Source organism: Cucurbitaria berberidis (assembly GCF_010015615.1).
Source record: "Cucurbitaria berberidis CBS 394.84 unplaced genomic scaffold K460scaffold_3, whole genome shotgun sequence".
Lineage (NCBI taxonomy): Eukaryota > Fungi > Ascomycota > Dothideomycetes > Pleosporales > Cucurbitariaceae > Cucurbitaria > Cucurbitaria berberidis.
In genome coordinates, this window is record NW_024468937.1 from 4,947,020 (window position 1) to 4,972,476 (window position 25,457).

The following is a 25,457-nucleotide window of genomic DNA, read 5'->3' on the forward strand; positions in this document are numbered from 1 at the left end:
GGTGTAAATAAAATTTGAGCTCCACATCCCGACCTCGCTAGCATTCTGATGGGGGGTCCGAGAAATTGTGGCAAAATACTGCGCGACTGCATGTATCCGCAACCGCGCTCTCCTGCCTGTTCGGGGCGGCTAACGTCAGGAGGCAGCAGCAGCTAAAGCAACCACTACCCGTCGACCTATTTCCCATTTAGCCAATGCTATCTGATCGGCCAACTTGATTTTTTGGAATTCCGTTCCCCGTGCGTAAAGCGGGCCGGCAATAACTAGGTCCTTCCCCGCGAGTATTCACGTTTCAGTGGTGGCTGGGAAAAGAAGATCAGCGTCACAGCCTCGCTGTTCCACGCGCTGCCATGGGTTAAAGATCGCCTTTACGTCGATGATCACCTACACGTGGGGGGAGAGGGGGCCGGAGATGTGGGGTTTCGAAGCAACGCAGAGAGCACATCATCATCATCATCATCATCATCATCATTGTTTCCGGAGCCCGTGTCTCCTTCGCGATCCATCTTTACCGCCGTTGTGTGTGAATTGCTTTCTGAAACGACGCTATGGCCCCTTGTTCCCTAGCGAGTCGCTGAACGTTATACGCCCTTGTATGCATGGCTACATCAGCCCGCAGTCAAACCAGGACCCGTTCCCATGGCCCGGGGCGATCAGGGCGTTCGGCCACGAGGGTCTGGATCGCGATCGAAAAGGAAAAGGAAAGTGTGGTGTTAGCGGGTGGTTAAGTGTTACAGGGTACCGCATCCCTGGCTTCCACACAGCTGCGGACTCTCCACATTCTTCTTTTACACGCTGCATCTTGGCAGTTTCGGCGACCGACCGGCAAGCTCATTTATCCGGGTCCTCGATCCTGCGTCTGGCCGGTCAAGGTCGTTTTCTGGAAGCTTGACAAGTTGTTCGGTTTAAAATGTTGTATGCTGGATAGGGGACACGATGCTTCGCGATGCTTCGACACGCTTAGCCCATGGTTTTGGGACTGTATTACCACGTGTTGAGACACCACGTGGCCGACGGTTCTATTCCAAGTTCTCGGGCTATCGCTTCCAATCTTGAGGCTAATCTTCCCTCAACGCAAGCAACAAACTTTCGCTACCGCCATCGGGCCGTGATCAACAGGCGAGCTTCCCGTGAGGTCCTGGTAGGTGACGGTCTCTCAAGATCAACGCTGAATAGTAATCACAATACGAGAGTGCCCCAGAACATGACAACGACGACATTGACATTTTTTTTCTTTTTCGTTCTAGATTTCATCTCGTAAAGGGAACACACGACATCATTGAAAGTCACAAGTAAGCCTACGCTCGGTTACGGAAGTGGGTCCGGGAACAGTTGGCCTACAGTAGTTAGGACCCCATCCCCATGCGATCTCTGGACGCGATGCCAAGCGCAGCCTGCTCGCAGAAGGGTTGTAGGCACTATTTTTGGTATTACTACGTAGCCCCAACATTTCTTTTTGAGCATCTCGAGCCTAGACTTGCAAGAGCCGATCGCCGTTGCAAGTACTTCTCAGCCTAGGAAGTTCCGCATCGGGAAAACCGAGCCGACCTACCATGTATTCTGACGTCGGCTCGGGAAATCATCGTCATCGCATTGACAGTCGAAACTTTCGAAATGAATGCCAAGGCTCGCTCGTATTTGAGATGGGATTCTGAGTGGATGATAGATGCGCATGCATAGGCTGGTGTAGTTGATCTAGATCGGACGCAAGGAAGTCACACGACGCCAAGCTGAACTGGCATATTTATGTTGACACGATTACGGCCCGATAGTTGCAGTCTACACACGCAGCTAACCCTTACCGCAGCGCCTTCTACCGACACCGATCGGTTCGGTATGAGACCTGGAAGGCGAGATAGCGTTCCTTTAGCACCTCCACAAGCATCCACTTCCTCATCAAGTTTGCAATAGTGTCGTCGCCGACTAGGATCCCTGTGGTTACTTCCGGGAGTTACCTTATAGCGTGGCCTTGGGAGTGGAGGATAAATATACCACCATGGGAAGAACAAGCGCTTGGTGTGGAGCCGCGGTATTGTATTCAACCTGAATGGCAAAACCAAGGTATTTCAGCGTGCATGGCTGGGGGCGTACAGAGATCCTGCAAGGGGAGCGGGTGGGAGAAGCGGGGCTGAAAGATAGTGTGCGTTAAGATAGGCATGTGATGACGGAAAGACTTATAGGGGAGCGAGTAGGTGCGGGGCTGAATGCCATTGCAGTTAAGATTATTTGAATAACAGGAGCCTAAAAGTAGGGGAAGATGAAATGATAGTTCGGTCTAGACTGGTCCAAGATCAATGTGCACTAGCTAATGTGAGGTTCTAGCCTTCACGAGTGCGACAATTTAAGCACTTCATTGTAGCTACCGCAAAATGAATATATTTAGTAATTTCTCTTACGACTTGAAGTCTTTAACTCTTGGAGCGAGACCTAAGACTGTGCTTAATCGCAATCGTACGTTTAACTCGTAAATCATCTAATCTTTGTACATATTGATGCCACTCGCGGGTTCTAGTGTGTCGAGCCACAACCGCTATGACTTACAAATCAGGACCCAGTCTCCTATCTTAAATACAGCATTTAAACATAGAACCAACATAGTATACTTAAAATATTATGAAAGTAAAGAGGTCAAGGCGTATCTGGAAGCGAGTATTTAAGTAGTTATCCCAGACAGCTAGTTGCTTCGTTGTACAATGTTGCTACACCTGAAGGAAACAACTTGTGTACATAGGCTAAAAGTAGTACTCAATCAGTGCCTTCTTTAAACTTCTTTAAAGGTAGTGTGGCAGAAGCTCAGCGCCCCTATGCCAGGAGGTCTAATACAATCTCCCGAAGAAAGCAGCTAACAGAGCTAGAGGAACAATTATGCGAGCTCAGTATATATACAGAGCTATGCTACTCTGTTTTGATATAATAATCTTTCTCCTAATCATTCCTGGGCTCGTTTTCCTATCACAGGTAGGTAGTCAGATTATTTTTGAAGTCACACTTCCGCACAGTACAAAACAAGAGCTCAACGATTTCCCCCTTAGAAGAGAACACATATAAAAAGAACCCAAAACTCTTCTCGCGGTACCTCACAGTATAACACAGTGCACGCCCGCCAGCCCGTTTATCACTCCTCACTCTTTGACCCATACCTTATCCCCTCTGTAGTACTCGCGAACGAAAAGCCGTAGATCCCTTGACACCGCACCCATTAAAGAAACGTGACGACAGCAAGCAGACCTTTACCTGTAGTTCCCAGACTAACAGTGCGCGAACACGACGAATTTATCAGGAGAAGGGCCAGAAAGATCAAGTTAGAGAGTACACAGCCGCGATGAGATTGAACTAAACGTCTTCGCACTATTCTATAGATTCCTCGAGCGCTTGCACTACCCGCTACTACTTAGCCACTGCTACTATACTACTACCGCCCCGTTGCTGCTATGCGTATCCAAGACGCAAGAAACGAGACGATTTCCCTGTCTACATGTGTTCTCTTCTGCGATATCGTGCTATCCCGTTCTGTCCTGTCCTAGTTGTGTTCTTTTCTTTCTCCCTCTAGAAATGTTATAATAAAACATACTAACATCCACATTTCTTCGCTCTATTCCCTATAGAAAACTTGAACAACACCCTCTTACCTCCTCCTCTCCTCCTTCCTTATCAGTAATACACCGTCATGATAAGGCAACACGCCTACTCTAAGCCATCCCACGCACACGCACACCCGCACGCACCAATATCCCACCAAGTATCTCAATTCAATGTGAACCAATTCAAACCAATCCAATTCAAAAACACGTCAAGGTGAGAACATCTCAAGGCAGGCAATATACTTAACCAACTTCGATTTAAACTACTACTACCAACTATGCCAAACTAAGCAATTACCATACCATAACACACTATCTCACCACTCACCACTCGCCAAAAACCATGCGACTCAACGTTACGCGCGTGCTTATATATATAGTTTTCTGAGAGGGGAGAGGGAGAGACAGACAGAGACAGAAAGGAGTGAAATGCCATGCAGCCTATTTTCATCAATATGCCTAGAGGAGATGCCATGAGAGTGTTTAAGGTATGGAAAGAATGGAAAGAAAATAGCAAGAAAGGATAGTAAGGGGGTATATGCCATGATAAAAAAACGCCATTTGCCTGCCTGCCTGCCCGTCCCGTGCTGTCCATGCCTAAATATGGGGACCAAAACGCTTTCGCTGACAAGATGCTGCGCATCTGCAACGTCCTCTCCAAACTCCCCACAGCATCTCACCACTCTACTCCTGAAGCTGATGGGTAGGACACGCGCCCCTCCCCTTCTTGACCCACCACTCCTTGATGCATTTCTATATGAACACTGATTAGCCTCTCCTTCTCAAATCACAGTAGAAACAAGCAAAACGAAAAAAGTCGCAAACATACCTCATGGAACTTGCACCAACAAACCAGCCTAGCCATCCTATCCCCCGCCTCGAAATCCTCAAGGCAGATAATGCACTCGGCCTCCCTCCCCTCGTCATCCATGCAATCCTTCTCCGTCGCAATGTACGGAAACATGCCGCGGGCCGCATGGCTCATGCGGTTCTGGTTACTCGCGCCCTCGCCGTTGCCGCCTGCGCTGCTCATACCGCGGGTACGCTGGCTCGGCAAGCTAGCGGATGCAACTCGGGTAAGAGTTGCTGCTGGAGCGGGAGACGCAGAGTGCAGAGCGATGCATTCTTCAATGTGCTGTGTGCGAGCTGATTCGTCGTTACCGTGACCTTTTTGCGGGAGCTCATCGCCGCAGATGGGACACTCGTCTTCCTCTGCGATTTGGCGCCGTGGGCGAGACGGTTGCGGTTGGGGCTGCTGAGGTAGGAGTGGAGGCGCGGGTATGGGGGTATACAAGGACCGTGGAAACATGCTGGTTCTGGTTACGGAAGCGGAGTTGGGGATCGGAGGGAGTGGGGCGTTATTGGGGATGGAGCTGGCAAGCGAGCGTGGGATAGAGTCGTCAGCACCATATCCGCGTGATGCTTGGATGGCGCTGGAATTGGGCAGCGGTGGCAGCCTACGTTCTCCAGCATTTGAGCCACCCGGATAATTCACTCTCCTGTTCTCGCTATTGCTGCTGAACAGGTCACGTGGGCGTTGCGTTTGTCCATGGCCAATAGTTTGAGATGCATCGTGCGCATTCGAAGAAGATCGGTGTTGACGTGGTTGCGGCGGCGGAAAAGGCGGAACATACGACGATGATGAAGATGCTGAAAACGTTGCGGGATAGCGAGAAGAAGCTGGCGGGTTATACTGGGGCGGGGGATTGAAGTTTGGATCGGGAACACAAGGGTTGCAGACGCGGACTTCCTCGCCTCCGCCTAGCGCTGGGTTGCGGAACGGGCCGAACGAAGACATGGTGGTCCCATCGTCGTCACACGTCAAGTCGATGACGCTCGATGTGTTGTCCGCTGGCGGGTGGACGATGAACTGGCGTGGAATTGTGATGCGATGCGGTGAGCAGGACGAGCACACGACGCGTCCACATTTTCTGTTCACGCAATGTTAGCTCTGGATTCTTCTACAAGCGTCACGCATGGAACACGACGAGCTTGCCGTGGGGGATTTAAAAGAGCACATACCTGCAATGATGCTTCCTGAATAGGAACGTAAAATACCTCCCGCACACCGGACACTGCGAGACCTCAGCGTCGGGCTGCCAGGACGGCAAGACAAGATCACTCTGCCTCCTCACGGACTCAGTATTCGCCTGTGGAGGAACTGACGGCAGCGGTGGCTGGGGTAGCGCGCGTGAAGGAGCTGGTGATGCGTCCAGCACGATGGGATCCGAGCTGGTGTTGCCCGCATTACTGGAATGCATCCTGATACTCGAGGGCCGTCTCATGGGCGACTCCGCCGTAGTCAAGCGCCTCTTGCGGTCGGAGCTGCGGGACGACGAAGAGTCGGTGCGTGGGAGAGTGCGGTTGGGCAGTGTCTGTCGTGAAGTTGAGGGCTGGGGGCGCTGGTCCGAGGTGGTTGCGGGGTTATTGTTGCTGTTATTACTGGGCGGTTGGCGGTGGACAGTTTGGTCGGTACCGGATTCCCGCAGAAAGTCTATCCATGTTTCTCCGCCGTATGCCTGGAAGTGTGATGCTACAGCGCCGCGTGAAGAGTGTCTTGCTGGGAAGCTCTGGGGGATAGCCTCGCTGCCTCCTTCTGTGCTGTCGTTCCCTCCGCTGCGTTGTGTCTCCAGGACCGAGCGGTTGTGTGTATAGCGTCTGCTCTGCCGCGGGTCAAGGCTGGTGTTGGGAGGCATCTGGGAGTGGTCTTTGTAGAGGCCGTCGGGGTGGGGACAGCGCTGATGGAGGGTAGTGGCTATGTTGATATAGAGGCCGGACGCTCACGGCGACATGTCGCTCGCCACCTCGTCCTGCTTCTGAAGCGCTCGTGCAACGTTTAGTAATGCAGCAAAAAGGAATCCTGCGCTTTGTATTAGCACAGCTCCCGAGAACCATGCTTCATCTACTCTCACCTGTCAAGAGCGAAGCGTGAGTGAGCGAAGCCGGGGTGCGTGGGTCCCGCGTGGTCTGCGGTCGGGGAGGACCGATCTCCGTGCGGCGTAGATTATAATCCCAGAAACTAATTACAAGGCTGTGCGGATGAAGAACGAACTCAAAAAGCAGGACAATGTGCACAAAAGTTCACCCCCAGGCCCTGGAATAGGCGGAACTCGGCTTGGAGGAGGGTCAAGACGAGCCTCAGGCGTGGATAGCGTAGTCGAGCTTATCGTGCCAAACAAGCGCACGGCCCCACTCTGTCTCCAGCTGCAATCCTACTTATTTAGTGCAATGCTGCATCCTCACAGACCTCTCGCATCAGACCACTTCCAGCAAACGCAAATGTATCAATTGCCGCTGTATTCATTCACAAGTCTATCGTATAAGAATTATATTATCCACGTGTTCCAACTACTAGTATATGTCGCCATCGTGGCCAGCATCCCCCATATCACACACCAGAGAGTATATAGAAGACCGCTCTTTGAAAAATCATGTGTACCCCCCTTCTGCGCCTCGCAAGTCATATTGCCTGCCCCTGTCCTAAAAGAAAACGCCGTAAAGAACCGCTTTTGACAACTAAATGTGAATGTACAAGCAAGGAAATTCGTGAAGGCCACGTGCGTCAAGACTGAGATTACAAAAAGGGTTCCGATTCCCCGTGATATTTCGTCAAGAAAAATAAGGTTGATAGGTGATGCTGTATATCGTCACACAGCTATGCACATCTCGATTGCGAGACACAAAGACCGCCACTGATTAGGAAATTATTTTGAGCCGACGTTGTTTAGTTCGGCTTCTGACTTCGCCCACTTCTCTGCGTACTCCCGCTACGACTCCGATCCACAAACTCTGCTGAAGCTTCGAGGTGGTTTCCAGCGTCATACCCGTCGCTGTGAAGACTGTCCTTTGTTACGTGGTGCTGCACGTACCCCGTGCTCAAAGGTCGCTCCCCTTGTGCGCCGATAGGAGGCGGTGCCTCGTTACGATAGATGCTCGAGCCTGCGGAGCGCTCTGGGGAGCGTTCAGGAGAAGGCGACGGCTCCGTGGATCCAAAGGGAAGGCGGATAGGCAAGCCGGTAGAGGTAGGCTGCAGATGTTGATTGCCCTGGGGCGGCGGGAAGTGGGGCGTGGCTGGGGTAGAGTCCATGACGGTTGATAGTCGATTCGAGCCCGTGAGTGCTGAAATGTCAGTTGAGCGTGTGCGTCGAGAGTTCTTGCGTGGTATTGTCGGCGCTCGACTCAGAGGGCTTCGCGTTTGTGTAATGCGGGATGCGCGCGACCCTACTCTACTGGGAAGCTCGATTCCGCCAAAAGTCCCAATAGGCCCTAATGTTGGTGCCATGGCCGAGACTCGGTTCGCTCGATCATACTCCACGTCGCTTGCGTCTGACTCGCTGTCAGAGGAAGAGCTTCCTTCACCGGCCAAGACTCCTGCGGAAGCCACACCTGGTGCCGTCTTCGTTCGGGGTGGTGATTCTGGACTGTCGCGATAAGGTTCATGTGGGACCTCTGGAGAGTGCTCGTCGTCTTCGTCCACAGCCATCATCTGGGGCGGCATGCGCGTGCTCCTGACAACCTCGAACCCTTTGCTCTTCTCCTTCTTCCTGCCACCCAAAAGATTCAAGCTCTTGAACCAGCCTGTAGCAGAAGACACCGGGCTCATGGGATCTGCAGGTCCAGTCTTCCGTTTCCGGGTAGGCTGCGAAGACAAGGCGGGTCCGCGGAGGCCGTAGTAGAAGTCGGATTCTCGCACGGAATAATCCGTGTTGTTTCGTCGCTCAAGGTTCGGGTCTGAGTCGTCTCGGTTCATTCGTAGATAAGCAGGAGCTGGGGTGCCTGAAGTCCGAGATGGACCTTCCCCAACATCGCCGACCTCAAGATCCGCATTGTCGGAGTAGGGCACATCTGCAATATCAGCGCTTCCAACAGCTCCTTTGCCTTGGGTACCTGGTCTGAGCGAGTCCATAGTGTGCTTCCGTGGACGTGGAGGTCGGTAGTAAGGGTCTGCGGCGTCCAGAGCCGCGCCCATGGTTGGTCTTCGAGAACTCGGATTTGACCCGCCACCTAGTGGGGTGTAGGGTGTCGCACTCGTCCCGGGTGTGCCTGGACTTGTGTTGCCCGCATTGTATTCACCACTGAATTGATCGAACCCTAGGCTAGCGCGAGCACTCTCCCTGTCATAGGGTCCGTTGAGGAGAACCGCGGAACTGGCAGACAGGCTTCGAGATCTACTATCCATGAGCTGGATGTTCTTGTTCTCGTCATGCGAGAGCATTGCCGCATTCGAGTTGAGGCTGCTCCGCTGTTGCCGGTGAGCTGCTCGCTTGGACAATTGACGCTTGCCGAAGACTGAAGTAAGACCGCCTCTCTGATCTGCGCCTGCACCCCCCAACCTTGCGGCAACTTCGATGATGGTCTGCAAGGAGTTGAGGAAGAAGCCAAACACCAAAACGCTGGCGTGAAGTAGAAGAATAGCGTAACCGATCCAGCCTTTCGGGGCCTCGGACACGGCGAGAGAGGGAACGAAAGCAACCATGAGCAGGATGCAGGTGAGTCGCACGGCCGAAAAGAAGGTATGGTAGGCGTTCATCGAAGTGTTTGACTGAAAAGGCCGGAAAGCGTGGAGGGTTAGGATTAAGATGACTTCGCAAATAGCGAGGATGATGATCTGCGCAATACCAGAAGGCTGGATGGCACCGATGGCGACTCCGCGTATGATGGTCAGCAACACAGGGATGAATGCAAAGGGTGCGGCATCGTCCGAATAGGTGTTGTAGAGCGGTCCATAGGTTAGCACAGTCGGCAAGTCATCGAACAAGTGAGCTCGAGGACGGGTCGTGAAAATGAACCAGAAGATCCAGGTGATGACGCCGGTGACTAGCATGAGCAAGACCACAGCCGCGGCTACAACGGATCCCGGCGAGCGTGGGCCTACAACAAGCTGGAATAGTGATATGGACACGATGGGAAGCATGAAGTAGTTGAAGACGATGCGAACAATGTGGCCTGCGGTAAAAGACCAGTTCTTTCCCGTGAGGTCGCCGTCCTGCGTCTTGGTCAGATACCGCGAGAACCATCGTCCAAGAAAGCCGAGCTGAGTGAGCAGAACTGCGATGCTGATAAGTACAAGCAGGAAGATGGCCATGCAAGCCCAAATGTCCCTCTCCTTTGTCATGCCTACATACTGTCCAAGACGCGTCAGGCCGTAGGTTCCGTTGGCGAAGTAGATTCCATCGACAAGACTCTGGGATCCATTGCCGTGGCTCACGAAGCTTTGGTTGAACAGCAGGACCGACCAGCTGGCCTGGCTGACGACTGGCTGAAAGAAGCCAGGGTAGTTGAGACTCAGGCTACCGGCCAAGACGATGAACTGGATGTATTGCAGACAATCTCCAAAACCCGGGGTGACGAGGCGCAGCAGATCCTCGTCTCGGCCATAGTTGCTCGTCCAACGGAAGACATTGGAGGTTCCCCATGGGCTGCATGTTGCGGCAAAGATGGTGGCAATGGCGACAAGCGCAAGTACAGCGGCGGGCATGTAACAAAGCGCATTAGATAGTCTATGTCCTAGGTCTGGTGTAATGTTGGCAGATATACAGCCAAGCGCCTGGGCTCCAGTATTGCCTTGTACGATGCGCAGGGTTGCGGCCCAAGTGGCAAAGGAATAGGTGCTGTGGAAGTCGTGGGCAACGCTGAAGGCAGGTAGCGTGGAGACGTCGCTCGTGTTGTCGCTAAAGGAAGGACCCACTGGACAGCTCCCTTTGACAAGCGATGAGCAAAACTGGATCGAAGGTGAGGTCCATGCTGAATAGGTCAGGACTTTGACGTTGGCGAACAAGGTCGTGAACTTGTTGCCTTCTGGGTCTACATCCACTATCTTGCCAAAGGTCTTGTTTGGGTCCGACCAGCTCCTGTCCAACGGAGGAGGGTACTCTCCATTGCCCGTCTGTCCTGATACATCCCCGTACACCGTCATGTTCAGATTGTGGCTGGGCGCCGTGGTGTTGAATTCGGCCCAGACATGTAGCGGGGTGAAGTGGAGGTAGGACGTTCGGTTCGGCGTGGTGAAGAAGACGGGCTCCAAGCAGTTTTCAAAGTTGACAAACACGGCGGTCGTGAGTGGGAGGAACGAGGCAACGACGAAGAGGAGGAAGAGGGGCGAGGATGCGCTCCGTGGTTTCCGTCTCGAGCGCGGCGGAGGCTGTGTGGGTTGGAGGGTGGGTATCTCGACCTGGCGGGTGTCGGAGGCTATTCGAGCGCCATTGCGCGGTAGGGTAACTGCCATGATGAGCTTGGAGTCTACGTCTTCATGTTTCTCCTCCCGTCTGACTCTCGATGAAGTTGTAGTACCCGGGGGTGGGACGGGGTGTCGGTCGCGATTGGGAAGCCCGGGGGTTGTTGGAGAGGGCTGGGGTAATTCACGGCCGAGGGATGGCAAGATTGTCGGTAGTGTTAGGTGAGAAACGGTCGCGCAGACGGCGAGGATCAAGCGTGGGAGGGAGGGAGGGAGGGAGGCGTGAAACAGGCGTGCGAGTCTGTTGCGACGATGTGCTGGCAGCAGCGAGGGGCCAGGGTTTGGATCAGCAGCTCCAAGGGGCCATGGCAATTGGCAACAAGAAGAAAAAAGGTTGGAGAACGAGTGTATGAAGTGAAGGTAACCGAAATCCCAGGTGGGCGGTACTGAAGCTCCTGAGAGGCGAGGGTATGGCGGGAGCTTTACTAAACGGTAGCACAGAGAAAGCGCGCGACGGGCAAAGGCGCTAGCTTCGTATTCACAGCGCAATGCGCGCCTGTGGGTTGGGAGTCGCGTTGGCAGGCCGGGTAGGCAGGCAGGGCAGGGCAAGGCAAGGCACAAGAGGAGAGTCGAGGAGGGTCAAGTGAGTGAAGTGAGGTAGGGTGTGAGGTAATGCATGCATGCAGGTGGATGGGGGTCTTGACGGCGGCGCCACCTGCACTGAGGAGCGATGGGTGCCGGAGAACAAGGCGACAACCTTGGAAGCACCGTCTTAAGATGCATATACTATCAGCATTCTACCACCACGTCATGCCAGCAGCTAGAGAAGTCCCTGTGCATATATCTACCTATACAGACATAAGAGAGGTTATCAGTCAGGCCGTCTATCGCGTCCACTCGTTCAGCCAGAGCGACGGCGAGACATGGCCCTGATTGGCTGCGTAGGGGGTTATTTTGGTAGTGCTGCAGTTCCGACGCCGCCTCTCCCGCCAACGACATTGCGTCTCATGCATGGCTCTCACAAAACACCCGGTATGCTGTTCTTCTGAATGCGCATTTGCTCCACCGTTCAAGGTGGCTCCTGGCAAGAGACAAAGTCCCCTAAGCCTTACGACGATGGATGGACACTTGTCGCCTGAGACGGGGGATTACCTAACCCATACAACTGGCCCAAACGGGATCCAAGTTCGTGGCGCAGCAGGCCGACTAAAAATGGAGCATGTCGATCGTCATCGCTTGATGCTTGCGCAACAGCATCTCTCCTGCGACAAGACGGGTATATCCCACATTGCTATTACTCTACACGTCAGGTCGCATCAAGAAGCCGTGCATAGGGAGAGCTCCCTGGCATTGGTCTTGAACGCAATGAGCTCATCTGGCTGTTTGTGACATCACGAGACATATACGAATTCTTAGTCAGCTCGCGCATTCTCCCCTCAGAGCACTACAATCAAGTATGATTATATTGGCTCGATTTAAGCACATCTATCGCGTTGATGAACATAGACCCCATGCTGGTGTTATGAGTCCCGTCCTGGCCACCTAGCGTTTGTGGGGTGCACGCTAGATACACCAACACTCTGGCATCGCATCGTCGTTCGCAACTGATCAGCACAAACATGTTCTCGAACATTGACTTTGCTGGCGCAATCAGAGACCATGGTATTCTGCGCAACCAAAACAATTCCATCCAAGCTTCCTCTATCGCGTCATCCTGCAGCATAGCGTCCATCGCCTGCCTGCCACCCCATTTTCCACCCCTTCACCGACAATCTCAATCTCCATCCGGCAGGTCGAGGAACGACGAACGTGCCCCTCGCAGCAAGCCCCGCTCCTATCAGCGGCATCACTGTCTAATTGAACAAACTCCAGCTTTTGCCCAGCCCCGGCTCAACTCCATGTTGGACAAGCCCCAGAAAGCTTCCTTGGCATCTGGCTAATGAGGCAGGTGCGTACCTGGCGGGCCCTTGGCAACCATATCACGCAAACATTTCCGTTTATCATGTCGTGACGCTGCCCGAGTACCCGGCTCAGCTATAATACCCCGTCATGGCCGGCTAGGTTCTCCAGCCCTCCGTTCTGCATCTCGACTTCTCCACAGACATCTTGGGCCAATTGGGAGAAGATGGCTATGAAGACGGTAATGCTGGCTGCTGGCCTGTTGCTAGGCTCTGCACAGGCCATCACCGTTGAGTAGGCTTCTCCTGATAAAATCATGGACCCAAATTGATCGTGTTAGGGGTGTACTTGCTGCTCCACGAAGAAGCACGGGTATCCTCAGCCCTAAAGGAGTACGTATCACATCGACACCTGTCGTACCCTATACTAAGGTTCGATAGGACCGAGCCCTGTTCACAGAGGCCAAGTACAACTGGACCTCAGAGAAGTCTACAACAACTTGGTACTTCCTGGACACCACGACTGGTAACACCACCAAGGCACCGTTTGGGGGCGCAGTCTCAGAAGTCGTGTGGGTCGGTGACACCGAGGACAGCATCCTCTACGTCAACTCCACCAACGCTGATATTCCTGGCGGTGTGGCACTCTACACCGCTGATCTTGGAAGCGATTCGTTCAAACCGTACGTTTGAAAGTTTGTGTCGAACGACACCAAATACTGACAAGTAACAGGAAACTAGTTGCTTCCTTGCACGCTCCTCTTACAGGCTTGAAAGCTGTGAAGACCAAGTCGGGCGCCATCAACTTCGTGGGCAACTGTCTTGCGTACCAGAGCAACGGCACTGCCTACAATCCAAAGCTTGTTACCGCGCCAAAGAGCACTGGACAGCTGTACTCTTCCAACTTCGTTAGGCATTGGAACTATTACATCACTGCCGAACGATATGCGGTCTTCAGCGGTGTCTTAAACGCCGGAAATGGCAGCTATTCCTATGGTGGTGAACTCAAGAATCTACTGTCGGGTATCAACTCTACCATTACCCGCCCGGAAAGCCCAGTTCAAGGCTCGTCGAGTGATCCAGGCGACTACGATCTCTCTCCCGATGGCCGCTTGGTGGCTTTCCGCTCCAAAGCTCCTGAACTTCCAAAGGCAAACTACACGGCTTCCTACATCTACGTCGTCCCGCATGACGGCTCAGAGGTTGCCGTCCAGGTCAACGGCCCTAACACAACGGCTCCCAAGACTGCGCAAGGTGCATCTGGATACCCCACATGGTCGCACGACAGCAAGAAATTGGCCTTTGGTCAGCAAGATGGCATCGACTACGAGTCAGATAAGTACAAGCTGTACGTTGCAGACATTGACGGTCTGAACTCTAAAGTAAGGTCGGTTGCCGAGGACTGGGACTCGAGTCCTTCAGGTCTCCAATGGAGCCCTGACGATGCCGATCTTTGGGTCACTTCTGAACTGCACGCCTCAGTACGCCTATGGCTCGTCCCACAGGACGCAGCAGCCGACTTCAAGCCATCCAACTTTACTGGTCCCGACACCGTGGTGTCTGGTTTCGGCATTCTGCCCGATGGCTCTGCTTTCGTTGCAGCTGCAACCAGTTGGAGCAGCCGCATTTTCTACAAGCAGCACCCCGGCCAGGACAAGAAGATCCTCTTCACTGCCAACGAGGTCGATCCCGAACTCAAGGGTCTCAAGCCCGATTCTGTCTCTAACTTCTGGATCAAAAATGACGACGGTGATGATATCCAGACGTTTGTCTTCTACCCCACCGACTTTGACCCCAAGAAGAAGTACCCACTCGCCTTCATCATCCACGGTGGCCCACAGAGCACCCAAGGCGACAACTGGAGCACCAGATGGAACCTGCGCCTCTGGGCGGACCAAGGCTTCGTCGTGACCTCAACGCAGTTCACCGGCTCCCCGTCCTACAGCCAAGCCTTCACCGACAAAATCCAAGCAAACTGGGGCGGAACTCCCTACACGGACCTAGTCAAAGTCTTCGAGCACCTTCGCGACAACATCTCGTACATCGACACAGACCGCGCCATCGCCGCCGGCGCCTCATTCGGCTGCTACATGACCAACTGGATCCAAGGCCACGCGCTCGGCCGCGCCTTCAAAGCCCTCGTCTGCCACGACGGCAAAGTGAACCAAGTCGGCTCCTACGCCACCGACGAAATCTGGTTCATCCAGCGCGACAACAACGGCACCATCTGGCACGACCGCGCAAACTACGAGAAATGGGATCCCCTCGCCCACTTTGCCAACGCCAGTACCCCGCAGTTCATCATCCATAACGACCTCGATTACCGCGTCGTCCAGGCGGAGGGCTTGCAGACGTTTAATATTCTGCAGGGTCTCGGTGTGCCTAGCCGCTTTTTGCATTTCCCTGATGAGGGCCATTGGGTTACGAATCGCCATAATAGCTTGTTGTGGCATAAGAGTATTTTTAATTGGATTCGGTATTGGGTGGGGTTGGAGGGCGAGTTGCTCACTGAGGGGGTTATTACGCAGTAGTTAGGATGATAGGGGATGAATATATGGTTTGATGAGTTGATTTAGTTTCTGGAGGTGATGTCGTGATGATGTTGATTCGCGCTGGGAGTTTCTTCCATTCGTGTTTAAAGGACCGTATGCAATGGGTGAGGTGATTCTCATAAGCTTTTGTGATAGACATTGCCATGTATAGGAGTTTTGGTGTCCCAGGTTGTAAGAGGAGGAGAACTTGTGAAGCTTATCCAGAGCACTGTACATTTGGCATTGGAACCATGAACGGTACTAGTTTTAAAGTGTAGTCCTGGAACTCGACCATGTTCGAAATAAGGAGGTATAATTAGTAAGCTGTAGCGTTAGTTTATAAACAATTTTCCTCCTTATGAGGAACATCAAAGTGTTTATATTTTCAACAGGCCAAATTCTACGGCGAGCTATAGCTCAGCTTTAATTCTCTTTACCCGAAGAAAAGACTGTGGAGCAAGTGGATGCTGCCTGGGGGACGGGACGGGGGATCTCCCAGAGAAGGTCTACGCCCCACTGTGTCACACAAGGATGTGGCAGCTGAGTTTCTCGGACCACTTCTGCAGCTGCCGAATCTTTTACGCGCCTTGGAACACCCAATGGGGACTTCGCGACCCCGCCGCAGCCTTGTGTGCATCGCCACCTTCTAGGCTCCTATCTTCATACATCTACCATCCTACTGCCTGTCCCTAGCTGGTAACCATCATCACTATCATCTCCGTTCTCGAACGGAAGTGCTTCTACCATATCCTTCCTCATCTCGAGTCAGCGCGAACGAGCCGATCTAGCATGGAGGTTGCCAAACAGTTAGACGAGGCTGGAGCCTTCGTACACGAACCGCTCGACCAGACTCAACCTTCCATTCGCCTAATCCGCGTCTCACCGGAGCTGTCTGAAGAAGGACTTATCCAGTGTTCCGTTCTCCACACGACAATCGAGGCATCGTACGTTTGTCTGTCGTACAGATGGGGCGACCCGGAGCCCACGAACGCAAAATTTATCTTAATGAACGGGAAGCGGTTTGCTGTTCGCCAAAACCTCTCCGACTTTCTTCGGCTGCTTCAGTCGGAGCCACCGCTGGGAGTGGGGAATGACTACTGGATTGATGCTTTGAGTATCAACCAATTAAATACTTCCGAACGGAATCACCAAGTCACGCAAATGGGCGCGATATACTCTGGTGCGGAACAGGTCCATGTGTGGCTTGGAAAGTGCGCCGACATCCACTGTATACGGCGGGTTTTCGAGAACCTAGATGAACAGACGATTATCAAGAATAACGAATTGGATCTCATCAACCAACACATCATTTGGAACGACTACTGGGCGCGGGCATGGGTGACTCAAGAGATCATGCTTGCACGCAACGTTGTAGTGTCACTGGACACAATTCTGGTCAATTTCTCTCGCCTTGTTCTATTAACCAGAAACTTGTGGCATCAGCCGTCGTTTTCTGCTTTCGCGCAATTCGTCAAATGCTATCAAAACGACACCAAAACTCGAGACCAAAGTCTCCTATCTTTGCTATCGAAGTTCCGAGACAGGAAAAGCAGCGTCCCTCACGATAAGGTTTACTCCCTGCTTTCCTTGTGTCACGAGAAAAGCGTGATTGAAGTTGACTACAATGTCGGACAAGATGATCTGGCATATTCGGTTCTAAGTTGTCGCAAAGAAGATATCTGTATCTGTTCTGCTGCTTTAGTGGCAAAGGCTATCTTCGAGGTCGATCCGCCTAGCCGATGCGCATTCTCAGAGCTATTACTCGAGATTGACATAGCTGGATGTAACTTTTCAATGTCGAAGAATAGATATGGTAGCCACCTTAGTCTAGGCTACCTAGGAGAAGGCGGAACATGTGATCTGTCTTCTTTCAGCTACTTGCTTTTGGGGGAAGGGGTTCACAAAGACTGTCTTGGATTCTGGCTATACGACTTCGCCAAGACACTTGTAAACGACACCGACCTATCCAAGTACTGCAGACGTCTACTCGTATCTGCCACAGTGGCTCAACTCGTTGCAGTTATATCTCACATGGGTTCGCAGAGTGCTATGTATAACTTTTCGTCGGGGTGGAGCATCCAAGTGTTGGAACATGAAACAAATCTATGCAGAGTACGAGTTTTTCTACCCGCCTTGGGAAGCAGTTTGGGGGCTGTAATCGAGGCGTGTCCATCTCCTAAACCATGGCACCAAAAACCTGCTTACGGACCCATCCAAGACATCCGTTTAGTGAGAAGATCTTATGATGGCCAGTAGGGTAATCGCTATATGGAGGAATTCAGTAGCAATGAAAGCAATTATTTCTGATAGATTTTATTCTATTCATCTACACTTCTGGGAACGTAACGCTCGATACCACCAACTTCGTAGTCATTGATTGGGACGATGATAGATCGGCGATTATTTCAACTGTTTTCTCGCAAACATACCATACTGCCGTCATTAACTTCTTTCCCTAGACTATGATTCTCTCCCAATTCGCATCAAGTACTGTTAGCGACACAAACACAGCGTATCTAAATCACTGTAGGTCTTTTGATATTTCCAAAGACATGATATGTCTTACAGTAGGTCTGCCTGAACTAGCTTGCTACAAATGATTGTTGACACAACCCCCGACTTCACTGTGACCAGCTCCAAACGGCATAGAGCAAGCTCCGTTCCTACTATGTATCGGATAGTGGTAATTCGTATCCTATATATCTACTAAAGAGAGCCTAGGGTTGGGGAGTTAGGAGCCTTATTAAGAACGAACTCTTTCACCCTATCGCGCCTAGTTCCTAGAGGATTTATATTTTCCTAGTATTTTTCGTCTATGCTATACCATTTCTCAGATTATATTGTTCGATTGATTTGATTAATACATTTTGTTCCTGAAGGCTTATACTTATATTTCAATCACTGTATTTAGGGCGGATACCGAATGTTCACCATCGCGACAACGAAGAAATTGACCACCTATATACGAAAACACAGCTTCAAGTTATATGACAGCTTCCACCTGTGATCTTAAATTCTACAGCCCCACGATAGCCACCTGCACAGTGAGAACTACGACAGCTAGGCACTCTGATCCGCTGTCCAAAAGTACTCCGACCATTTGGTCCGCTTGAAATTCCACCGATACTACGACAGCACGTTCAGGGAGTCGCAAAGATGTCAGACCTTCCGTATTTTTCAACTCGCCGCGAACCGTCGCGATTTCCGCAGGCCAACATGGATAATGTCGACCCATCATTGATTATGTTATTTCCGGTATCGATTGGGAGTTCCCAGAACTCTGATGAAGACAAGCACAATATCCAGCATGATCGTATTGTGTCTCCACAGGAGGACTGGCACACTTTCCCTTCGGTGTCGGAGGTGATCCAGCCGCGCTCACAACAACAGAGCCACAACACTTCTATCTCCCGCGGGTCTCATAACTACGAGTTGCGACCTTACAACTTTCCGACTCGATCGGGCAAATGGGGCGACGGTGGTGAGGGCTTCCACCATGCCCTCCCCCGATCTGACATCCAGCCGACTGGCCAACAAGTTGCACAGCTCCAGCAACGCAGCAATGGCTTCACGCAGGTGTCACATGTTTACAATCCATACCACCCGACCAGGGCCATGCAGACGGGACTAGACAGACATGTTCTCGTTGCTGCTCAAGAGAAACAGCCTATGAACGAGTTAGACGGTCGGACCATAGCTGGAAACCACTACCAGCCATTTCGACAGCAGTTCGATGCTCATAACCCGGAGTGGCACATCGGGGAGTATAACATTGACGAGCAACAGAACGGTTACCACATTCCTACTATCGAGATGTTGGACGAGGGTACTACAACTCCTGTTCCTATGGCTTCTCAAGCTCCTAAGGCTAAAGCCGAGCGCAAGTTTGCGAAGATGCCGAAATACCAGAGTGGGGAGGCGGAGGAGGGTATTCCAGTTCAAACTAGGAGGACTCAATCTCACAAGGAGAAGGTTGTCGTCGGATCACCTGCGGAGGGTTTACATACCGAGCAAGAACTGAAGCTTTCTGCGAAAGTGAAACCTGCAATCCGTCAAGCTAATGGTCGACTGTCGAACACGATCTACATAATCGGTCGTGGCATTCGCGAGCCAGTGCCGCCAGTGAAACCGTCTGGCCTGTTCTTCGACAGCTACGAGGAAGCCTGCGAAGGTGTCGGCTCTGTAGACTGGATGCCGCCTGCGAACGATACTTCTATTCCTGAAAATACGACAGAGATTCGCCCTCATGTCCTCAAGCTACGCGATGCGATGATGGATATGAGTGCTTACGGGGACAACCCGAGCAAGAAGATGCAAAACAGATGGCTCCCTCTGGGTTGGGTGGCGGCCCAGACGCCTCAACGTGGTGATGTGCTTACCAACCCTTACAATCCAAAGCAGTGGCTTGAGAAGCGTTGTTGGGACATTGTCGTAAGTACCATTCTTCTGTAACTGGTATACAATCATTAAACTCCACTTAGATGACGTGCATTCGCCTCCACCGCGAGGGCCCAGGGTTCATCTCGTGCCTCGATCCCCTAACTCTAGAGAAGTCTTTCAAGTACAAAGACCTGACCTTCTCGGAGCGTATTGGACTTATAGTAGACATGGTATTCTACTGTAAGAACCGTGTCTCAGCACTGATGACTGGGGGCTTTGGCGTGGTTGAAGAGTACCTACTTATCCCTGGTGATCTTGTGAAGACTAGCAAGGAGAACGGGAAGCACAACAAGTTGCGCCAGGATGTTTTGAGCTCATTCCGGGAGCCTTACAAGGAGAGGCGTGCACAGGAGGCTGGTAAGCGATTATCATGAGATTATCATCAATTTTAAAGCTGTCGCTAATAGCATCAGCCGCTGCTGCTGCCGCCGCTACCGCCGCCGGTGAGATCATTCCAAGTCTGTCTCTTAATGCGGGTAGTATGAATTCTGCGGAGTCAGGTACGTCTATTATTCAACGATTTTCCCAATCTGAAACTAAGAGCATTTTACATCTAGATCTCAGTGAACGCGACTTTGATGAGTTTGTGGAAGTGGCAGCCACTGCTTATAAGTCTACCAAGAGTAAGCGTAGTCACGCCAACGGCGGCATGCCCGTAAAGGATAGGCCGAAGCGTGCTTCGAAGAAGTCTGGTAAGCTATCTTCTTAGATCTTTACAACATAGCTGATGGAACCATCAGCTTTGAAGTCTGGCGATCAGTTTCAAGAAGATATGTTCAACGACCACGATGAGCTTTCAGGTATTATACCATTCTCATGTAGGCTCATAGTCAATGACTAATGATGTCACAGAAGAGAATACCGAACTTCTTGACGACTCTTCAGTCCTTAATCCGATCATAGAGCCGATCTCCAAATCTGGACACGGGAAACGCAAGCGCGGGCAGACCAATGTGGATACGCCTTCGACGATCAAGGCAAAGCGTGGTCGCAAGGCCTAGCGGTCTTCAATCCTCGCGCCACGACGCTCCTCCTTTCCTGATAGCAGCCTCCTCAATCTTCAGTGGATTGACAGCTATCCTTTCTTTACGATAGTACTGTTTCTTTTTCTTGTGCCGCAGGATATGCTTCCATCCAGCAATTCCTGCATATAAGCTCCTATAATAGGAAACGAACAAAGACGTTGGCCCGGATAATGGAGTTGGTGGTCGATTTTCTTTAATGAAAAATATACAGCCTCAGTGATTGGCTGTACGGCGTTTGGGTTTGCTGCATCTCCAGGCGCAATATACCCATCAAGTAGCGTAGACACAACTTTGATATCATGATGCAAACCTGCTTAAAACCACTTACTCTCTACTGAACACCTTGTACGCCTGATTATGGTCATACGGTGAGTAATTCAGGTGGAATCTCTATTCTTAGATGACACTCTAGTTCTTTTTGCTCAAGGCTTTGTAGTGCTACTGAAAGCGCGTCCACTATATTTGCTTCTATGATCATCAGCACGAAGTAACAAAGTAGTAGAAAATTTGAGCATAACACTGGACTAGCATCACTTCCGTCACTAATAGCAGTCATCAGTGTCTCGAATATGGGACATCATCTCGCCCAGGAAAAGTTTCAGTGGAGCATCCTTCTTTGTACAAACAGCCAACAGCTCAAATTATAGCAAGCTGTTTCTGCAACATAGGCCGAAGACTACAGTATATTCGCGTCGAATGGTTTAGTTCACCACGCGTTCAAAAGCCTGCACATAAATGACTGACACCTACATGGCCTACCTTCATGCAACTTCGCCGCCTGACGTCAACAGATCATCTGCTACAGTCAGCTCTCCGAGAGCATCATGTTCCAAAAGCTATAGCAAGCATCTAGGGACTTATAATGAGAATTATGGCCTGTAGTTCCTTTCTTGAGAAGACAGGGACGAAGCATCAAGCACAAGCTGGCATGAACGACAACGTACCGAGATGCCCCAGACCTGTTGAACCACTTAAACGGACACCGTCTTCTGCTCTTCCTCCTACAGTTCAGTTATATACGCTCTTTACTCCCATCTACCTAGTTCGTCATTCGTATATTTGCCAGCTCAATTTTGCTTCACCTTCCCACTGCTGCTGTACTGCACCCAACTGCGCGATTAACAGCGCGACGCGGTGGCTCGGACCAGGACAGACGTCATGAAACCCTCGTCCTGACCAGATATGCCTCGATTCGGCAATTCCGCTAGACTAAGAATGGAGAGATACGAGCTCTTAGCGCGGATTTCATTCACCCTGCTGCAGCAGCGGGTGTTAGTCAGCCCGCTCCCCTCCCCAGGACTTTATCAACGCGTCCAAAGTACCCCCACCGTGTATAGAAAGACACCGCGATTCCACCCACCGCAATTGACCTTCCCACTCAGTCTATTGCGGCGACCTAACTCTTCCTCTCCGACTGTACCTACCCTCGGATCTCCTCCAGTGTTACCGACGCGGTACCAGTAACGACAGCCCTTCAAGATGTCGGGCTACTATCCCTTCCCACAAGAGCGCCGCCAGATGGAGCGCCGCCAGACAACTCGCGCTCCGCCCTCACGTATGGCCGACTTCGACCTATCTCCGACCTCGACCTCGACCGACAACCACAACAGCTCCAACAGCTATGGGTCCACCATTCACCGCATAGAACAAACATTCCGTGGGCAACCCCCGCTCAACTTCGGGCCCTGGAACGATCCGCTGTCGACACCGGAGCTGCGAGCTCATCAGCAGTCGCAGATGGAGTTCCACCAGACGCCTGCCGGCGACAGTTTTCAAGAGCAACAGAGAACTGCTCCTCCAACAAGCGGGTTCGCTGAACGCTTGTTTCCTTCCCAAGACGACAGCCTTTTCTTCTCTCAAGCCTACCCGGCTCCTCACAATCAGCTGGGTGGCAACACCTCAACGCATTCAAGGTCAGAATTCCTTGACTGGGCCGACAACGCCCTCCAAACAGACTCCGGCTTTTCTCAGCAGGCGCCGCTGGCCAATCTACCGCCAGTCCCCCATCATCGAGGTTCTCGCGTTCCGCAGTTGTCACACACCTCCCACCCTGGTGCCCGTGGCTCCATCCCTAATGCCACACGATTCCCTCACAGCGCTGCCTTCCTCCAAGATCAGGAGCTTACTCCGGACGCTCAGTGGCCGCTCAGATTTGCTCCTGATGGTACGAGCAACACTCAAGCTGAGTGGTCTGGCGAAGAAGATAGGTTCGACTTCTTTGTGAACCCTAACGCCCTCAACGATGACCACCAAGGCGCTGGTTCCTTCCATGAGGCAACTCCTAACCCAGCGACCCCTCTAGTTGCTACTCCTTCGAACACCGCCTACACCAGGCCTGTCCTGGCCCCTGGAGCTCGAAAGATAGCTATTCCGAGGGCTAGAGCGCGTATCGCTGTCGATTCTGGATCCAGAGCTGGGTCGAGCGCTCCAAGCCAGGACTTGGACGCTGTTGTTGGGGCTGTGAAAAAGCGAGGAAGCAAGTCGTGCAAAGACAGTGACAAGGTCCCTGAGCAAGCACCATCTCTTCGACCATCCGGCTTGTACTTCAGCAGCCTCCAGCATGCCCGACAAGAAGTGAAGGGGCTCAGGTGGGATCCACGCCCCGATGAGACGTTGCCAACCAGCCAGGAGGAGCGTGAAGCCGTCGTCCAAGAGCTGTTCGACGCCATGCAAGACATGAGCGTTTTCGAGGACAAGAAGAGCAGCAGCGTCCTCAAGAAGCGCTGGCTGGGTGAGGCAACACCTACGGACGACAAGGAGGGCTCCAAGAGCGATGAGGAGGACGAGAGTGCTGACGTCGACGACCCTGCAACCACCCAGTACATTGCCAGGGACGATGTCTACAAGCCTTGGGTGAAGGAGAAGATTTGCTGGGAGATTGTCGTAAGTAACACCCACAAGACCACCTCAACACTCAGCACTAACACCCTGACAGGAGACTGCCGAGCGTATCTACGTGGAAGGCACCGACTTCGTCTCCATCCTGGACCCGGCCACTCTCCGAGAATGCGAGAAGTGGCGCCACCTGACCTTCCGCAAGCGCATAGACACGCTCGTCAAAGTTTGCAGGAAGTTCAAGAGTCGCGTGGACAAGATGCTGCGCGGGGGTGTCATCGAGGAGTACGTGCTTTGCCCGGGCATGCTTCTCAGGAACAGCGAGATGAACAGGCACCACAACGATGTGCGCAAGGACGACATCACGGCGGGTCGACAGCGTGCTGGGAGGCCAAGCAAAGCGGGTGAGTGTTTCTGATTTTTTATACTTTTGGCTCCACTAACGATTGTAGTTGCTACTGCCGCAGCTGGCAAGCGGAAGCTCAAGGATTCGGACGATGACGAGCCGGCCGTGGTGAAGAGGGTGCGATTCAAACGAGACTAGAACGGTTGAAAAACGTTCCGTTATCTAGTCGTCGGCTCTAGCCTATATGTTTGACCAACTCGCATCGCTTCGTATTTGAGGAGCTGTTTTTCGACGGACCTTTGCAATAACTTGTGGCAGGGTTCCCTGTATAGTATAGCATGTCTCTTTGTTTTCAGTTTCGGACTTAGGCCCACATAAAGAAGCTGGCCGGCGAAGGTTTTTCATGTTGTTTTTCAGCGTTTGACTTTGGATAGCATGGCTCTGATTTATGCGACGGCGCGATGGCGAAGCTTCGATTTACCGGTTCGGTTTGGATCGCAATTTTGAATACACGAAGCATTAGTAGCGTTCTTCTTTTCAAGATTCAGCGGGATGGGGTTTGATTTGCGGCATTTGAAGGCGTTCTATACCCATCGTCAGTAGATGAATCACGAGTTACTTTTAATTCCACACGTATTACCCTCCAAGACATTGTAGAAGATGCCGTGCATAGCTTACAGCGCATCCAGGGCAGTATCGCCATACTCCTAACATCTGGGTCCGATAGAGCGTTGAACCTTCACCTTCGGGCCAGCATTCAGTGTAGAACATATGTGCAGCTTTTCAGATGATGCAGTGCGGGGGAAAACACGCTAAACGCGAAGACACATGACCACGAACCATCGCAGAAAACCATTAATGCTGGCATCCCCCATGGAAGCTGACTACATCACCTCCTTTGATGACTTAGATACACACAGGTTCCAGCAAACAGGTCCGAGCAGCATGAAGTGATACCAAGTCTGCCAAGCTATCGAACAAGGCCTCGATTGATGAGCTTGGTACGTCGTCCAATGGCGCAACATCTCACCGCAGAGGTGATCTTTCTGACACGACCGCCCCTGTGCACATCAATCTTGACGCCGACGCCAGTCTCTTCACTCTAAGCAATCTAGCCGAAATGACAGCAACGTTAGAGTCAGACGGCCTAACTCTGCTGTCGCGCATGCTCATACTTCTTGCTCATAGCTATTGTAGTTTCGTGCCATCGTGCGCCCTCGTCCTACAACACCACGCTTATTGAAGCTATCAAAACACACGCAACACAACGCGCAACGTAACCGGAGTGTGCCAGCGCATCGCTACAGTAGATCCCGCTCCATCATGCAATAAGCCCGAGAACGCTCCTTGCCAAGACGGTCTCCGCCCCCATTTCAGCCCGCACAACACGGCTCCCGCTACAACCATGCAGCATGCGCGATTGGACCCGCATATCGTCACCTATCCCCTTGCAGTAACTTCCGCAAATCGAGGGGCTCAAATTAGACTGCCACGGAGAGATGTCAAACGCACGTCTAGACGCAGGGTCGTTATTGGTGACAAGAGAGACGGACCGTGACAGGGGCACGCGACCAGTGGAAATGTGATGTGCACAACACAACGTGTTTTTTGCGGGCGAGCACACGAT

The 25,457-nt window shown here is 52.0% G+C and overlaps 6 protein-coding genes across 6 annotated transcripts; 4 read left to right on the forward strand and 2 right to left on the reverse strand.

Moving 5' to 3' along the window:
* Window positions 1-3,913: 3,913 nt before the first annotated feature.
* On the reverse strand, window positions 3,914-6,414 carry K460DRAFT_123218 (FYVE-domain-containing protein). Its single transcript, XM_040926635.1, has 3 exons — window positions 5,604-6,414; window positions 4,411-5,512; window positions 3,914-4,334 (listed from the first exon to the last, which is right to left on the reverse strand). The coding sequence occupies exons 1-3, from the start codon at window positions 6,275-6,277 to the stop codon at window positions 4,266-4,268; spliced, it is 1,845 nt and encodes a 614-aa protein (XP_040788891.1). The 5' UTR covers window positions 6,278-6,414; the 3' UTR covers window positions 3,914-4,265.
* An 891-nt stretch (window positions 6,415-7,305) lies between these two features.
* Window positions 7,306-10,806, reverse strand: K460DRAFT_356019 (uncharacterized protein; the record flags this gene model as incomplete). The annotated part of the gene is made up of 1 exon (XM_040931920.1): window positions 7,306-10,806. The coding sequence occupies one exon, from the start codon at window positions 10,804-10,806 to the stop codon at window positions 7,306-7,308; it is 3,501 nt and encodes a 1,166-aa protein (XP_040788892.1).
* Window positions 10,807-12,831: 2,025 nt separating this feature from the next.
* Window positions 12,832-15,535, forward strand: K460DRAFT_367132 (dipeptidyl-peptidase-like protein V precursor). Its single transcript, XM_040933511.1, has 4 exons — window positions 12,832-12,948; window positions 12,995-13,046; window positions 13,095-13,336; window positions 13,387-15,535. The coding sequence occupies exons 1-4, from the start codon at window positions 12,881-12,883 to the stop codon at window positions 15,182-15,184; spliced, it is 2,160 nt and encodes a 719-aa protein (XP_040788893.1). The 5' UTR covers window positions 12,832-12,880; the 3' UTR covers window positions 15,185-15,535.
* A 275-nt stretch (window positions 15,536-15,810) lies between these two features.
* On the forward strand, window positions 15,811-17,481 carry K460DRAFT_367133 (uncharacterized protein). Its single transcript, XM_040933512.1, has one exon. The coding sequence runs from the start codon at window positions 15,974-15,976 to the stop codon at window positions 17,438-17,440; it is 1,467 nt and encodes a 488-aa protein (XP_040788894.1). The 5' UTR covers window positions 15,811-15,973; the 3' UTR covers window positions 17,441-17,481.
* Window positions 17,482-18,340: 859 nt separating this feature from the next.
* On the forward strand, window positions 18,341-20,625 carry K460DRAFT_431352 (uncharacterized protein; the record flags this gene model as incomplete). The annotated part of the gene is made up of 6 exons (XM_040938340.1): window positions 18,341-19,615; window positions 19,666-19,981; window positions 20,032-20,124; window positions 20,182-20,316; window positions 20,365-20,424; window positions 20,477-20,625. 6 exons carry the CDS (start codon window positions 18,341-18,343, stop codon window positions 20,623-20,625), a joined length of 2,028 nt encoding a protein of 675 aa, XP_040788895.1.
* A 1,503-nt stretch (window positions 20,626-22,128) lies between these two features.
* K460DRAFT_356024 (uncharacterized protein) lies at window positions 22,129-24,028 on the forward strand (the record flags this gene model as incomplete). Its single annotated transcript, XM_040931921.1, has 3 exons — window positions 22,129-23,532; window positions 23,585-23,888; window positions 23,937-24,028. 3 exons carry the CDS (start codon window positions 22,129-22,131, stop codon window positions 24,026-24,028), a joined length of 1,800 nt encoding a protein of 599 aa, XP_040788896.1.
* Between the last annotated feature and the right edge of the window lie 1,429 nt (window positions 24,029-25,457).